This window comes from Chiloscyllium plagiosum, chromosome 9 (genome assembly GCF_004010195.1).
Source record: "Chiloscyllium plagiosum isolate BGI_BamShark_2017 chromosome 9, ASM401019v2, whole genome shotgun sequence".
Taxonomy (NCBI): domain Eukaryota; kingdom Metazoa; phylum Chordata; class Chondrichthyes; order Orectolobiformes; family Hemiscylliidae; genus Chiloscyllium; species Chiloscyllium plagiosum.
Window position 1 is genome coordinate 55,731,616 of NC_057718.1, and position 18,089 is coordinate 55,749,704.

The 18,089-nt window shown below is 41.4% G+C and overlaps 1 protein-coding gene across 5 annotated transcripts in view; it reads left to right on the forward strand.

Annotated features, from left to right (window-relative positions):
- The window catches only part of LOC122552872 (echinoderm microtubule-associated protein-like 6), a 525,254-nt gene that overhangs the window by 204,895 nt on the left and 302,270 nt on the right, over positions 1–18,089 (forward strand). For all 5 annotated transcript variants that reach the window (XM_043695963.1, XM_043695964.1, XM_043695965.1 and 2 more), the window contains exon 12: positions 7,712–7,818. In XM_043695963.1, the coding sequence (XP_043551898.1) occupies positions 7,712–7,818 (107 nt within the window). The remainder of the gene's footprint in view (positions 1–7,711; positions 7,819–18,089) is intronic.

Genomic DNA, 18,089 nt, shown 5'->3' on the forward strand with positions numbered 1-18,089 from the left:
CAGAGGAAGTGGTGGAGGCTGGTACAATTGTAACATGTAAAAGGCATTTGGATGGGTATATGAATAGGAAGGGTTTGGAGGGATATGGGCTGGGTGCTGGCAGGTGGGACTAGATTAGGTTGGGATATCTGGTCGGCATGGATGGGTTGGACCGAACATCCTGTACATCTCTATGACTCTATGTATAAAGTTAACCACAACTAATGTCCAATTAATTAACACTGAAAATGTGAGAAGCTGTATTGCTTTTTCTTTTTATATTCCATAATTTTCCAGATGGATTTCCACTCTGATCCATTGGCCTAACAATATCTCCTGGTGAGGCCTTCCAACTGATCTTTTAAAAATATATATATTTGGTTCCATCTTCTGCTTTCATGCTTCATAACACGCTCTAATTTAAATTAAATGGGTTGACATTAACAAAGATGAGTGAGGAATTTAAGATATACAAGATGAAGGCAGCTCACAATCTTTTTGGATTTTAGAAGTTCTGTCTGCTTCAAAGTTTATTGCTATTTTAAAAATTTTTGCAAATATGTTTTCCACTAGGATATTAACTTTGATGACTTAATAGTGAATTACCCTGATTCAGTCATAACAACAAACATTTATTTCAGATCATCAGGTTGGCTGTTATGTTTGCTTTCTGACTATCATAAGTTAAATATGGAGAATCGGTTTACATTCAGTATGGCTTTTTAAGTTTTGGAGGGGCAGGTTGTGACTTTAACAATGATGTTCAGGCTTCACAAGCTGTCTGTAAAAGAGCAGCTGAATGAAGGTGGATATACACTGGGATGTCAGTAATGGCCACCCTTGGGAATCATGTACATGGAGGCAGTGAAAGGGTGAATGGCATAGAGGGGAACTTGGGCAGCAGTAAATGCTTGGTCAGTGCAAGTGATCATTACCCTTCTAGCATTGAGAGAATAAGAAGATGAGGCATGGCTACAAAATACAGTTTTTAGAAGTTATCGGAGCACTCAAGAAAAGCAAAAATTCGCGATGGGGACATGACTAACAGATTTTAAGCTGAGCAGTGATGAAGTGCAACACCTTTCACAGAAAGGGCAGAGCATTAGATAGCCAGCGGAAAGGAATGAGAGGCAAGCAGAATAAGGCTGTCATACATGCATCCCATCATTTACCAGAGAATGAACTATCCTGGTGCTACCTTGAGATGACCATGAACTGTTGCCACAGGCAACTGCATTTCCCCAAGCAGATAGTCATAGAGATTTGTCCTCGCACCACTTAAGACTTCTTACCTCACAACAATTCTTTCCATGTCTTGCTTGTACCTGTCAAAGTCTCTGTGACATTAAACCTCTTCATTTACTGGCTTTTTCCAAGGATCGGCAGCACACCTTGGTGGCTGCTCACATACCACTGCATTGTACAGGTTATTGGTGCCCTATTTTTGAGAGCTGGGCAGTACATTCAATTCTGGTCAGACACAGCTTTATACGAGCAGATGGCAATGGCTTTTGCTTCCACTTCTTAATTCCCTCAGGTGCAAGGGCATCATCAATTGTTTTTAGATGGTCAGGAAGGCATCCAGTGACTGGCTAATCAGATTCATCAGAAGGAGAGATGCTGTGCTTTTATGTAGTTATTGTTTCACAGGATGTAGGCATCACTGAGTCAGGCAGTTTTTAATTCGCCATCCCTAATTGAACTTGAGAAGGTGAAACTGAGGTGTCTTCTTGAACCAATGCAGTCAATGTGGTACAGCTGCACCCACAGTACTGTTAGGCAAATTTTAGCTGGTCAGCAATCATAATAACTGACTCTTGTTGGCAGCTACTAAGACTCCTTTATTTTCTGTCAGTCCAGGCTGCCAAAAGTATTCACTCCAATCTCCAAACTCCATAAATGGATTCTTGAGACAAAGGATATGGCGTGAAAAGATTTCTATTTGCTCCTCCATAGGAGCCAAAGACAGAGACATGGAGGTGATACAAAGTCAATACTAGGACAATGATTGAGCAGGCCTTCAGGTTTTACAGATACAACTCCAGTGACTACTTTGGTGAAGTCATGGCTTGTAATATCATCCTGCAAGGCTCTCATTGTGGTTTTTTTGCCCTGTGCATGACGTGACCCCTCATAGAAATGTGCACCTTGAAGAAGGTGACACCCAACAAGAACAACACAGCTCAGCGGAGGAAATGGATGAACAGGATGTGGAAGAAGAGATGGCAAAAATACAAAGGTGTCCCAATTGTACAAAGAAATGTTCAGGCAGGGTGAGAGACTTGAAGGACTCATCAGGATTCTATTTGCATCAAAGATCATTTAACTCATTTCAATTGAAGTCATCTGATCCAGAAGCAACAGCAAATTTGGGAACCCATTTTGAGCTACATGTGCGTATATTAGCACTGAGACATAGTTTAGAACAAGTAAGCTTCTTCTACCAATGAAGGATGCATATCTTCCTAGATGTTTCACTCTCACTGTTAAGTGGATCCTAGCCTTCCTTCACCACTTGACACCTCTTGTCCTGCCATTAATAAAAGCAGGCTCATGTGTCTGGTTTATTGGTCAGAGCATTGAGTCTTTCCTTTATTGGTCAGAGCATTGAGTATAGGAGTTGGGAGTCATGCTGCGATTGTACAAGACAATAGTTAGGCCACTTTTGGAATATTGCGTGCAATTCTGGTTTCCTTCCTATCGGAAGATTGTTGTGAAACTTGAAAGTGTTCAGAAAATATTTACAAGGATGTTGCCAGGGTTGGAGGATTTGATCAATAGGGAGAGGCTAAATAGGCTGGGGCTGTTTTCCCTGGAGCGTCAGAGGCTGAGGGCTGACCTTATGGAGGTTTATAAAATCATGAGGGGCATGGATAGGATAAACAAAGTTTTTTTCCCTGGGCTCGAGGAGTTCAGAACTAGAGGGTATAGGTTTAAGGTGAGAAGGGAAAGCTTTAAAAGGGACCTAAGGGGCAACATTTTCATGCAGAGGATGGTATGTGTATGGAATGAGCTGCCAGAGGAAATGGTGAAGGTTGGTACAATTACTGCATTTAAAAGTAATCTAGATAGGTATATGAATAGGAAGGGTTTAGAGGGATATGGGCCAAGTGCTGGCAAATTAGACTAGATTAAGTTAGGATATCTGGTCGATATGGACAGGTTGGACGAAAGATCTGTTTCCATGCTGTGCATCTCTATGAACCAATATGTACTTGTAGCGTAGAATGGAAAATAGTATATGGTTATATGTAGAAAGCACTACAATGACCCAATTCTTGGCCACATCTTTAGATGACATGCCCCTGACAAGACATAAGATGTAAGAGCAGAATTAGCTCATTCAACACATCTTTCTACTCTTGAGTGAGAATATCTGTTTGTGACACTTATAAGGGACATCAAATACCAGAAAACCTATGTTGGAGAGGTATTTGTAGCATAACTTTAAAATTAAGTGTGGTACCCTCTGTATCGCTTGATTCTGTCAGTTGTAAACAGTGCTTTGTGAACAAAAGGTTCACTTTTTGATAATGTGTTGCTAGCTCCCATGTGTTACTTGTTTTGCTTGCTTAAAACTATATTCACTTGCTTCAATTTTCTTAAAAGTGAACACTTTGCTGACTGGCAACAGTGCCATTGCTAATGTGATGCCAGTTGACTACAATTTCTCAGAGGTTCTGACCAGAAGTAATCAGAAGACAAAAGCATACATCATCATCCTGGAATGTGATCTATCATGTGATTTAAGAATATTCCAACTCCGCCAATGCAAATGACAAAGAAGCAAGATGTCTGTCGCAGCCAGTTCAAATCAAAGGAGCATTCAAAATTCATTATGGCTTGAATTGAACCTAACAACATTTTTAGAAAGTGTTTTACTTGCTGTTGGAATGTGAGCATTACTGGCTGGGCCAATATTTATTGCTGAACTCTAGTTGCCTCTGAGAAGGTGGTGGTGAGCTGCTTTCTTGAACTGCTGCAATCTATGTGCTGTAGGTAGACCCACAATACCATTAAGGAGGGAATTCTAGGATTTTGACACAATGGCAGTGAAAGAATGACAATATATTTCCAAGTCACAGATGGTGAGTGGCTTTGAGGGGAACTTGTAGGTAATGGTGTTCCCATGTGTTTGCTGCCCTTGTCCATCTAAATGGAAGAAGTTATGGATTTGAAAGATGCTGTCTCAGGTTCTTTGGTGAATTTCTGCAATGAGCACCAGTGGTATAGGGAATGGATGGTTGTGGATGTAGTGCTAACTAGTGGGTTGCTTTGTGCTGGATGGTATCAAACTTCTTAAGTATTGTTGGAGCTGCATTCAACCAGGCAAGTGGAGAGTTTTTCATTATGTCCCTCATCTGTGCCTTGTACATGGAGGACAGGCTTTGGGGGAGTCAGGAGGTGAGTTACTTGCTGCTGTATTCCTAGCCTCTGGCCTGCTCTTGTAGCCGCTGGCATGGCCTGTTGAGTTTATGGTTGGTGGGAACCTGGAGGATGTTGATGGTGTATGATATAATTAAACACTGGGCATTAATTGTGGATTCATTTGAGTCCTATAAACAGACACCAACTAAAAATGTGATTATATAATTATAATATTTAAGTATAAAATTGAGTAAAGTTCGAACCTGTTTCAACTGACTTTTTGGAACGGAACACCCAGGACAAGTACTGTACAGTACTTCCGAAGTGGAAACATGGTGCTAATTTGTGCACTGCCAAGACCCACACAGTAATGCAATATTTACCAGGTATTCTGTTTTTGTAATGTTGACTGAAGAATAAATATTGTCCAGGAGGCTGGGATATTTTCTTTGAAGTAGTGCTATGTGATCTGAGAAACCAGACTGGGCTTCAGTTTAACATCTTATTCAAGAGATGACAGTGAGATGCTTCTTTAATGTTGCACTGAAGTTTCAGTTTAGACTTTTGTGCTGAAATGGGACTTGAACCTACAATTGTTTGCCTCAGTGGTAAAAGTGTTGACAACTGAACTAGGGCTAACTTGTCATGCAAACATAGAAATACATAATTTGCTTATCTGAAATTTCTTTCTCAACTCTTGTCAACTGCCCATTAATATTTACACTAGTGCCAATGTTTTGTGTCAATATTGAATTTTGAAATACACCATTATGAGATATCATAATTATCATTATTCTATCCTGACCAGACATTTAGACCAGTTGAGATAGCAATCCACATAATGGGATGGCAATAAATTATCTATGTTACTGCTAAGAAATGTTAAAAAAAAATTAACAGGGTTCACATAAAAAATTTACACAGAGACTGACTTGTGGAGAATGAACTTTCAGAGCAAGTGGTAGATGCAGGTACAGCTACATTTAAAAGGCATTTAGATAAGCACACAAATAAGAAACAATTGGAGGGATCAGGACTAAGCATAGGTAGGTGGGACTAGTTGAGGTTGGGATTATGGTCAACATGGACTGGTTGGACCAAAGGGTCTATTTCCATGCTATGACTCTGACTAATATTGTATCAAAGAGTGAGTGAAAATCAGAGCACTTGGCTAATTCATAATTCTGCACTCAGCGAAGGATTTGATTTGATTTATTGTCACATCTATGTAAGTACAGTGAAAAGCTTTGCGAGTAGTACAGGCAGATCATAGTAAGTAAGGACATACAGATCACAGGGTGAAAGAAACTTGGATAGAATGAGGCATACAGGATTGCACCATACAGGACGTGCACAAGGCAAGATCAACATTTTTGAAGTTAGAGTGTCCATTCATCAGTCTAATAACAGCAGGGAAGAAACTATTCTTGAACCTGCTGGTGCGTGTGTTCAAGCTTCTGTATCTTCTGCCTGACAGTAGAGGTTGTACCAGGATGGGGTGGGTCTTTGATGATGTTGGCAGCCTTTCCATGGCAACGGGAGATGTAAATGGAGACCATGGCTGGGAGTTGGCTTTCGTAATGGTATGGGCTGTGCACACATCCTTCTATAGTTTCTTGTGGTCCTGGGCAGAGCAGTTGCATACCAGGCCATTATGTAGCCGGACAGTAAACTTTCTGTGGTGCATTTTTAAAAGTTGATGAGGGTCCTTATGGTCATGCTGAGTTTCGACGTACGAGTATTAAATGTGGTTGTAACACACTAGCATTGATTCTCTGATTTGCACTCTTTTTTTCACTCATGCCTGCTCTTGAGGCTGTGAGATTGCTGAATATACTTAGCTAGTGCAGTGAACTGTGGCTATAATTATGTGCCTAGATTGTGAAGGCAGAAATGTTTAAAAAGCAACATGGATTCCATGTTTGTGTGTCCAAATTGTTAGTAAATAATAATCTTTATGAATTTAAAAATGCTTGCGATGTATTTTGAATGAAAATCCTTTGTGTTTGATTATGTTCAGGAATCAGAAAAATATCCTCACCACTATATCACCCAATACTTTGTAAAAGGGCACTGTTGTTGAAATCTAATTATTTAATAAAGATTACAAGCAGTATTTTTAGATATTCCCAATGAAGGGCTTATATCCAAAACGTTGATTCTCCTGCTCCTCAGATGCTGCCTGACAAAAGTGCTTTGCCAGCACCACACTCTCAACTCTGATCTCCAACATCTGCAGTCCTCACTTTCTCCTAGTATTTTTGGATAGCAAGGATTTTAGTCGTGATACCCAAAGAATTAGCAGGGTTGCATCTCAGGGACTTCTTCCCCTCAATCACAAGACTCCCACCTTGGAGAACTGCTGACCAATCTGATTATTCTGACAGTTTGTAGCCCAGGCTGCATCAGTTGTAGCAGTGGTGAATAGTAATCCCAGAATGCAATACCAGTTAAGTGTTGGGAAATTCACACATGGCAAGGAAGGCTAGGGCAAGATGGCTGAGGAGAAAGTTTTGGGGATTGTAGACTATTAGACGGGTGCAGAAAACGTCTGTATTTGGCAGACCAGATGGGACTGATGTCTGAAGTACAAAAATGGCATTTGAGGGAGGTGTATCTTCTCATCCAACATGCTGCCCTGAACTCCTCCCGTAAATGTAACTATTGAGTTTGGGGGGAATCCTTGAGTTGCCAATAATTGTTGGCTTAAGGATCTCCACTGGGGATGATTGGTTGCCGTAGAATCTATTTGCCAACAACACCATCTCGACCACTGTTTGCAAATGTATGGACAAGTGAGTGAGATTGCAGCAGGAAGTTTACACCAGGAATATTTAGACTTGCCCTGCTAGCAAACTTACCAGCCATGAGACCGTAAACGTTTGTCCCATTTATGTATTTTTGCAATATCTCCAAGAATTCAATACTTACATAGTTGTAAATCTTCTCCCAGGAATTTTACTTGCTTGCCATCAGGAAATGCTTAAAATCTGTCTATTTTATTCCACTGTGCTATTAATTCTCCTACCCTTGGCTCTTCTTGCATTGCTTATATGATAGATTAGTCATGATTGAAACTTGTTTTTTGATTGTGTCTAGATATGTGCAATTATACAATTATTGAAGCTTAATTAGTTTGAAGCATAAGAACATTAGAAATTGGAGAGGGAGTAGACCATATGGCCCCAAGAACCTGCTGCATAATTCAATAAGATCAAGGTTGATCTGATCTTGATCTTAATTCCACTTTCCTGAACATATTGTTTTGTAAGATAATGGAAATTAATGTATTCAAATAATTTTAAACATAAAATGATATTTTAATGCATTATAATTTTGTTATAATTTATTTTGTTTTGAACAGAAAGTTATGCTGATTCGAACAGTGAAGAATCTGACTCAGATCTCTCGGATGTGGCAGAATTAGATTCTGACATTGAACAAGAAGTCCAAATCAATTATGATCGTCAGGTTAGTAAATTCAGTGGTGTAGGGAGTGCTGCTCGGTATTGTATAACAGCTCCCTGGTTCTGACAGTGGGATTTTGTAGTGAGATGTGGTCTGGTGAAAAACATAGACGGCAGATGCTTCAGAGGCAAAGGAAACTCTGATATTATTAAAAGTAGCAAAATTGAGAATATGCATAATTCCTGACAAGTAAATGAATATTTAGAAAAAACCATGCTATGCATCAATTAATTGAGACTTGTCTGACAGTTATTAACACCCCATTTAACCCTTGCAGCCGCAACTTGGTACAGTGGGTTCTGAATTACAGAGAGCTGTCAATTATTGGGTGATGGACGAAAAACGAGAGAGAGTAAACACGAATCCTGGGGTCCTATCCTGCTTCCCTTCCCTGGAGAGCGACCTGCACCCTTGGCCCTGAAGTCCACCCTTCCTACCCTGTCTTACTGAGCTGGGACAGAGGGTCTCAATGACCTTATACTCAACCCCAAAGTGACTTTTGTTGACTTGGACAGTGGTGGATTTCGCTGGTGCTGCCCCCAGTCGATCTCTCAACTCTCCAGTCACTTCTCGACAATATGTGGAGGTTCATGGATAAGAAGATTCTTACTGTCCTTCTTTCTCTGAGTCTGCAACTGGCTGTGGGTGATTCTGTTGACACTGCTTAGACTTCTTGCTGAACGACCCCAGAGATCAGGGTTCCCCAGTTATACTGACTGTCAGTTTCCCTTATCTCCCGCCAAATCTGATTTGATCACCAAGCTGTTGTCGCTCCTCTCGAATTTGAATGAGCCTCCTGAGTATTAGATGAAGTGTGAATGGTTTTCCAATTAAAGTGAGTGGGTTTCTGATACTTCTGAATGTCCATTATTTCTCTTAGATGGGTATAGATTAAGATGTTGCTGATAGTGTGAAGGCCTTCCCATTCAAGGCAAATAGGTTTGCATGTCGTACAATGGTGCGAAATGTTTACTATCTCTGCATCCGAGCAAAGGATTAAAAGTTGAATGGTTTCATAATTTTGTAGGCTCCAGAATGAGTTGATTGTTTGCTCTGCAGAATGCTGTTAATTGTCTTTTAGCTGAGGCATTTGTGGGGGTTCTTTCTTTAGCTTTTCAAGCTGAAACCCTATTCCAGACAGCTGCCCCGAGGCTGCATATTGCTTAGTCAGGAGACTGCATATCTCAGTCAGAAGCCTCAATGACTCTTAGTTCAAAGGTTCAAGTCCTAAATTCAGAGGGTTTTAGTCCAGGGTATCTGATGGGCATTTTTGCTCCACCTTAAGTGGTGATATTGACATATTTATTACCATTTTGAATTCATTGATAGCTTAACTATTTTTATTTATGGTCAGCAAGAGGATAGGACCTGATGCCAATCAGAGGTCATTTCCCACAGTTTTGCATCACCATATCCACTCTCTTCTACTGTCTTGTCCAACGTGCCTCCACCCTACTTCACCAGGATCAGTCACCCTGGCCTCAGAGAGATCCTAGACCTACCTAAATGTCCATGTTCATTGTCTTTACTGGCAATGCTAGTTTGAAAAATTACCAGCTGCCATTTGGATGCTGGAAGGAGACAAAAAAGCTGCAGATTCTGGAATCAAAATTAGGCAGGCAGGTGGTTGGAAGAACACAGGAGGCCATGCAGCAGGAGGTGGAGAAGTCAAGGCTTCGGTTGTAACCTTTCTTCAGAACTGGAGGGGGATCCTGAAGAAGCGTTACACCTGAAGTGTTGACTTGTCCACCTCCTGATGCTACCAGGTCTGTGTTCTTCCAACCTACTGCCTGTCCAATTTGGGTGCTGGAAGCCTGCCCTCAGGTATGGGTTTAGACAGAGTGAATAGGAAGGCCCTGTTCCTTAGTTGAGGTGTCACAACTGGGGCATACATTTGGAAGTGCAGGTCATTCTATAACATGGCAGTTGTGTTCCTCTGCAACCTCGCACGACTGAAAATCATGCTGTGGAAACCTACTACAGAAATTCATGCCGGGACAGATCGCTATACCTGTTGAATAGAAAGTTTGCATTCTCCAAACAATGTCCACAATTCATCAATCATCTTATAGCCAATTCACACTAATGAAACATGCGTTATAGCAGAACAGTCTGTAGCTGTTTGGAGGGAGTTTGAGGAAAATATTTTTCACCCTGAGGGTGGAAACCTGGAACTCACTGTCTGGAAGGATGACAGAGGCAGAAAACACTTACAAAATACTTGGACAGGACCTTGAAGTATGGAAACCTGTATGACTATGGACCATTTGCAGTAAAATGGGATTGAGCTGGCTGGCTCCTTGCCAGTTGGTTGAACCATAGTAGGCCAAAAGCTTTCCTATCATGTTGTAACTTTCAATGATTCTATTTCTATGAAATCAGCCTGATTGACAGGCTTAGCTTTTATGCATAATGGGGAACTAGTAAATGTACTATGCTTAGATTTTCAGAAGGCATTTGATATGGTAACACATCAAAGTTTATTGCAGAAAGTTGGTGTATGTTATTAAAGTTATGTTACATCATTGCTCATGGTGTAGGGAGCAACCTACTGGCATGGATAAGAGATTGGCTAGCTAAAACGAAACTGATCCGGCAAAAATGGATCACTTTCTGGTTGTTGCCTAGTAACCCACAAAGATCAGTGCTAGAGTCTCAAGTCTTCACAATTTATATGAATGATTTATTTGGATGACAGGACTGAAGTTTTACTTGATAAATTTACTGATTACACAAAGTTAAGTTAGGAAAGTAAGTTGTGAAGAGAACATGAGGATACAAAAGAAAATAGATAGGTTAGGTGATTTGGCAAAGATCTGACAAAATATAATGTGGGAAAATATGAAATTGTCCATTTTGGCAAGAGTAATTGTTACAACTCTGACAGGAATTCCATGTAAATCAAGCCCACCAAACCACTGGTCATATTAGAAATGTGAATGTCTTAATCACCAAAATGATTAATTTAATTTTCTATTCTGGACCAAAAGGGACTTCCACCAGTCTTCTTCAATAAACCCAAAAATACCATGTTTATTAAAGGCAAAATACATTCTTCCAATTAGTGGCAAAACTGATTATTAACTAAGCTGCGATGCAGAATTAAACTATATTCCCTTTTATCCCTATAGGGAGAGACTGAACAGGCTGGGGCTGTTTTCCCTGGAGCGTCGGAGGCTGAGGGGTGACCTTATAGAGGTTTACAAAATTATGAGGGACATGAATAGGGTAAATAGACAAAGTCTTTTCCCTGGGGTTGGGGAGTCCAGAACTAGAGGGCATAAGTTTAGGGTGAGAGGGGAAAGATATAAAAGAAACTTAAGGGGCAACTTTTTCGCACAGAGAGTGGTACATGTATGGAATGAGCTACCAGAGGAAGTGGTGGAGGCTGGTACAATTGCAACATTTAAGAGGCATTTTGGCTGGGTATATGAACAGGAAGGGTTTGGAGGGATATGGGCTAGGTGCTGGCAGGTAGGACTAGATTGGGTTGTGATATTTGGTTGGCATGGACGGGTTGGACCGAAGGGTCTGTTTCCATGCTGTACATCTCTGACATTATGAGATACACATTCATATATGGACAAGACAAGGTGACATAGCTCTGCAGGTTATTATGGATGGGAAAAAGTAGGCAAAATTGAATTGAATTGAATTTATTGTCATGTGTACCGAGGCACAGTGAAAAGTTTTGCTTTGTGAGCAATACAGGCAGATCACAGAGTTAAGTAGCATAGATAAGTAAGTAATAAGTAACAACGGCAAAAACAAAAACACAGGTGCAGGTGAATGTTAAGAGTTTGTGAGTCCATTCAGTATTCTAACAACAGTAGGGCAGAAACTGTTATGAAACCGGCTTGTGTGTGTGTTCAGGCTTCTGTACCTTCCCCATGATGGTAGAGGTTGTAGAAAAGCATTGCCAGGGTGGGATGGATCTTTGAGAATGTTGGCGGCCTTTCCTTGACAGCGGGCCTGGTAGATAGAGTCTGTCGATTGGAGGTTGGCCTTTATGATTGACCAGGCCTAGTTCACCACACTCTGTAACCGTCTCCAATCTTGAATGGTACAGTTCCCATACCAGGTAGTGATACATCCAGACAGAATGCTCTCGCTGGCGCACCTATAAAAGTCAGCAAGGATATTCATCATCATGCCAAATATCCTCAGTTACCTGAGGAAGAAGAGATGTTGTTGGGCCTTTGTAACCAGTGCGTCCACATGAAGAGTTCAAGAAAGCTTGACACTCTCCAATTGTTCCACCTCTGTGCTGTTAATGTGTTGGGGGGAGGGGGGGCAGGTGGGTGGGGCATGATTAACATCCCACCGAAAGTCAATGATGAGTTCCTTGGTTTTGCTGGCATTGAGAGCTAGGTTGTTCTCAGTGCACCATTTTTCCAGGTCTTCCAACTCCTGTCTGTAGTCTGTTTCATCGCCATCTGAGATACGACCGACTATAGTGGTGTCATCAGCGAACTTGTAAATGGCATTAATTTGGTATTTGGCGACGCAGTCATGGGTATGCAGTGAGTACAGTAGGGGGCTGAGTACGCATTCCTGGGGGGCTCCAGTGTTGAGTGTTAGTGAGGATGAAATATTGTCCCCAATCTTCACTGAAAGTGGCCTGTGGGTCAGGAAACTGACGATCCAGTTGCAGACAGTGGGGCTTAGTCCGAGATCACTAAGTTTAGTAATCAGTCTCGAGAGGATAATAGCGTTGAAGGCTGAACTGTAGTCAATAAGTAGGATTCTTACGTAGCAGTTCTTGGTGTCAAGATGTTCTAAGGAGGAGTGAAGGGCAAGTGATATAGCATCTGACGTGGATCTGTTGGTCCAATAGGCAAATTGGAATGTGTTGAAACTTTATTGCTGGAACAGCACAGCAGGTCAGGCAGCATCCAGGGAACAGGAGATTCGACGTTTCGGGCACAGGCCCTTCTTCAGGAATTCCTGAAGAAGGGCCTGTGCCCGAAACATCGAATCTCCTGTTCCCTGGATGCTGCCTGACCTGCTGTGCTGTTCCAGCAATAAAGTTTCAACTTTGATCTCCAGCATCTGCAGACCTCACTTTCTCCCCAAATTGGAATGTGTCAAGAGTAGTGGGGAGGCTGTAGTTGATTAATGCCATGACCAGCCTTTCAAAGAACTTCATGATCACCGAAGTTAGGGCCACTGGGCTTCATCATTGAGACATGCTGCATGAGCCTTCTTAGGCACAGGGATGATGTTGGCACTTTTAAAACAGGCAGGGATAGTGGCCTGCTGCAGGGAGAGGTTGAAGATGTTTGAGAAGACCTCTGCCAGTTGATCTGCACATGCTCTGAGTGCACGGCCTGGAACTCAGTCTGGTCCCATCGCTTTCCTTGGATTCACACGAAGGAAAACTGATCTGACCTCTGATGCAGTGATTGTTGGGAGAGGTTCGTCAGGACTTGTTGGAATAGGTGTTACCTTTCCACCTAAATTGTGCTCAAAGCGAGCTTAGAAGGCTTTGAGACGATCTAGGAGGGATGTGCCATCATTTGCTATTTTGCACTGTTTTTTTAGGACCTGTGATGACATTCAGTCCTTGCCATAGTTGCCGGGTGTCTGTTTGGGTCTCTAGTTTGGATTGGTATTGGTCCTTGACTGTCTTAATGGCTCTGAGAAGGTCATACTTGGATTACTTATATTTGAGTGGGTCTGAAGGCCTCACGCCTGGTTTTTAGCAGGTTCTGTATGTCCTGATTCATCCAGGGTTTCCTGTTGGGGAACACATGGATTGACTCCTTCAGTATGCAGTCCTGCACACACTTGCTGACAGAGTCTGTGACGGTGGTGACGTACTCGTCCAAGATACCTGCGGACAGTTTTAACATGGTCCAATCAACCGATTCCAGACAGCACTGGAGTTAATCCTCTGCCTCCTCCAACCAGCGCTGGATCTGTATCTGCGAGGATGTCTCCTGCTTGAGCTCTTGCCTATAAGCCAGGAGAAGAAGCACGGCATTGTGATCAGTGCTCCCGAAATGAGGGCGGTGGATGGAGTGGTAGGCATTCTTCACAATGATGTAGCAGTGGTCTAAAATGTTCGGGCTCCTGCTGGAGCAGGTAATGTTCTGCTGGTACTTGGACAATATCTTCCTTAGATTGGCTTGATTGAAGTCGCCACACAACAAACAAGACCTCGAGGTTTTCTGTCTCCAGGGCATTCGTGGTGGAGTACAGCACATTCAGAGCTTCCTCAACCTTTGCTTGTGGTGGTATGTACACAGCAGTTAGTATAGCAGCGGTAAATTCCTGTGGTAGATAGAAAGGGCGGCATTTGATGGTGAGGAGTTCAAGGTTTGGGGAGCAATGGCTGCCCAGGATTGCAATGTCCATGCACCACATGTTGTTGATTAAAAAGCAAACCCCTCCCCCCTTTTGTCTTACCCGAGGATTCTGTGCGGTCCATACAATGGATAGAAAAACCATCATCCTGAAGTATGCAGTCGGGAATAGATGAGTTGAGCCAGGTTTCTGTGAAGCAGAGTGCACAGCAGTCCTGCAATTCACGCTGGAAGCTGAGCCGTGATCGAGTTTGTCCATCTTGTTCTCTGGAGATTATATGTTTGCTAGAAGTAAGCGAGGAAGGGGAGGTGGTCTTGAAGCCGCATAGTCTCAGTGGAAATGGAAAGTGCCCTTGTTGGTCAAGGATTCAAATGCAGAATAGATTGACTTCTCATAGTTCCTTAAAGTCCCTGACAACAAAATCCAATTGCTGTTGGTCACAAAACAATGGAAGATCTTCAGACCAGATTTTAGTTTCAGTGATGAATAGTTAGGAAACCTGATATTTAAAACTTTTTGGATTCACAAATACTTTAGCGAGATATCTCTTCAGCTGGTTTTCTTTAAGAGTATCCTTTACCTGTAGAGCAAGAGAGTTACAAGACTGCTACCTTGTAAACCTATCCACAATTGCCAGCAGCTTTTTAACTGCCACTTTTCAGCTAGGAAGTTCTTTTCCAACTCTCACGTCTGTGGCAAATCAGAAACCAAAAGCTAAATTTTACCAGTAGACAGCTAACTGTCAATTTCAGGACATTTCAAAGAGAGTTTGTGTCCATGATCTTGACTGAGTTATGTTATGAAATCGTCTGCTGCTCAAAGGTACTGTGCTCACACAATCGTACACTCACCATTGGCAGAAGTACTCATTGCTACTGGGACCTTCTCGTATTAATGCCCTCAGTGCTATATTTAAAGCCCTGCTGTGCACTAGGTCAAATGCTGCCAACTAGGGATAGCTCTTCACAGTATGCATAGTGGGAGGGAATAGGTACCAGCAACGGGAGCTGGTCATTCAGCTTGTTGACCCTGCATTACCATTTAACATGATTGTGGCTGATAAAAACATTTCAGTGCCTTTAACTACCCCATCTCCATAATTCTCTATTGGTAAAAAGAAATGTATCTGCCTTAAAAAAACCCCAAAGATTGAGCACCCACAGACCTCTCTGGTAGAGACCTCCAAAGGTCCACAAGCCTTGTAGTAAAAAATATTTCCCCTCATCTCAGACCAAAGTGGTATCCCTGGATTTTCAAATTCTCCCCCCGGTTCTTGACTCCCAGGGGAAATATTATACCTGCATCAACACTATTCAGTATTTTATAAGTTTCAATGAGATCACCTCTCATTCTTCAAAATCTTCAGAGAATACAGGCCAGGTTAACTCTATCTCTGTTCATAGGACAGTCCAGCCATTCTGGGGAAATGTCTGATTAACTTTCATTTCACTTTTTCCATGGCGATGATATCTTTTCTGTGATGAGGAGACCTCAGCTGCACACTGTATTCCAGGTGCAGTCTAACCAAGCTCCTGTACAATTGAAGTAAGACATTACCACTCCTGTACTCCAGTCCTCTTGTAATAAGGGCTAGCATTGCATTCGTCTTCTTTATAGCTTGTTGCATCTGCCTATTAGCCTTCAGTGACTTATCAAGTACACCAAGACTGCTTTATGTATGTACATTCCTGGCTTTTTACCATTTAAAAAATACTCTGCACATCTGTTCTTTCACCAAAGTGGATAACCTCACATATTTCCACGTTATGTTCCATCTATCATATTTTTATCCATTCTCTAAGCTTGTCCAAATCCTCCTGAAGCCACTTTAAATATTCCTCAGAGCTCTCTTACTTGACATTGTATTATCCACAAAATTGGTAGTATTACACTCCAAATCATTGATAAATATTGTGACCAACTGCAACCCAAATGTTGGTCCATGTAGAATGTCACCAGCGATAACCTACCAACACAAGAATGACTCATTTATTCCTACTCTCTCTTTCTATCTGTTAGTTAATCATTAATCCATGCCAATACATTACATCCAATCCCATGTGTTTTAATTTTTCTAACCAACTTCCTGAATGGGACTTTATTAAAAGACTTTGGCTGTCCTTTATCAATATACTTAGTAACATCTTCAAAGAAATTTAAACAAGTTCGTCAAACAAGATTTCTCTTTCCCAAATCCATGTTGACTATGCTGAATCAAGCCATTATTATCCAAATTTATCAAACCCTTTATAACAGATTCTCGCAATTTTGCTACTATTGGTGGGAGGCTATCGGGTCTGTAGTTCCCTGTTTTGTCTCTTGCTCATTTCTAACATTGTGGGGTAACTATTATTACCTGCCAGTCTGCAGGAAACATTCCAGAATCTATAGAATTTCGAAAGATAATCACCAATGCCTCAACTATCTTCATAACCACCTTCCTCTAACCTCTGGGATGTAGAATATCAGGTTCTGCGGATTAAACGACTTCCGATACCATTAATTTCTCCTGTGCAATCTTCTTATTAATTACATTCAACTCCTCATTCTCCGTAGTCACTTGGATCTTTGTTTCTCTAGATTTTTTGCATCTTCCTATGCTGAAAGCAAGCAAAATATAATCATTCAGTTTTCTTTCATTTCCGTATTGCTCAGTATAAATTCTCCTGACCCTGCCTGTAATGGACCACTTCTGTTGTAGCCGAATATGTTTTTACATACCTATAGAAGCTTTCTTTTTATTTTTTGCTTTATTGCCATCATATTTTATCTCCTTTTCCTTATCAATTTCTTCATTTTCCTTTGCTGTATTCTAAAAACCTCCTAATCATCAGTTTTACTGACATTTCTGGCAATAATATGTATATATTCGTATATAGAAAATTTATGTCTTTTTCTTTTAATCTTATGCAACTCTGAACTTCTTTTGTGAGTCATGGTTGATTGACCTCCTTTGAGATTTTGCATTTTGAAGAAATGTATAGTTGCTCTAAGTCATGTAACAGTTCTTTAAAGATTATCCATTGTATAGTCATGCTTATTAAAGTATTTTCCCAACCCACCTTTGTCAATTTACACCTCAAGTCTTTGTAACTTCCCTTATCTAAATTTAACACTCTTCTTTCACATTGAACTAATTCACTTCCACACTTAATGTAAAATTCTCTTATTTTGTGGTCATTCATCCCTGAAAGTTCTCATGCAACAAGATTGTTACTTAGCCCTGTTTCAAAATATAATATAGATCTTAACTACCATGTACTCTAGTTTGCTCCTCAGCATACTGCTCGAGAAAACAGTCCCAAATGGACACGAGAAATCCTCCATAGCATTAGTGCACAATTGATTTACCCAGTCAATACGCAGGTTAATGAACTGTCATGAAGCATGTGGCATGTTTCTTTCATTTCTTGATTAATACCATGTCCCACACTACAATTACAGTTTGTGACCTGTAAGTAATTCCAACCAATGTCTGCTTCACTTTGCAGTTCTTCGCTTCACTCAAATAGATTCCACACATTGTTCTTCCAATCTGAGTTCCTCCCTTCCGAATGTACTGATCCCATCCCTATTCTCAGTGCAATTTCGTCTCTTTTTCTTTCTTGTCTATCCTTCCCAAATGTCGAATATACTTGAGCACTTAGGTTCCAGTCCTGGACACCATATAAACAGGGAGCAAGAGTAGGCCATTTGACTCATTGAGCCTGCTCCACTATTTCGTATGATCATGGCTGAATTGATTTTAGCTGAAAAATGTGTTGCTGGAAAAGCGCAGCTGGTCAGGCAGCATCCAAGGAGCAGAAGAACCGAGATTTCGGGCATAAGCCCTTCTTCAGGAATGAGGAGGGTGTGCCAAGCAGGCTAAGATAAAAGGTAGGGAGGAGGAGCTTGGGGGAGGGGCGTTGGGAATGTGATAAGTGGAAGGAGGTTAAGGTGAGGGTGATAGGCCGGAGAGAGGGTGG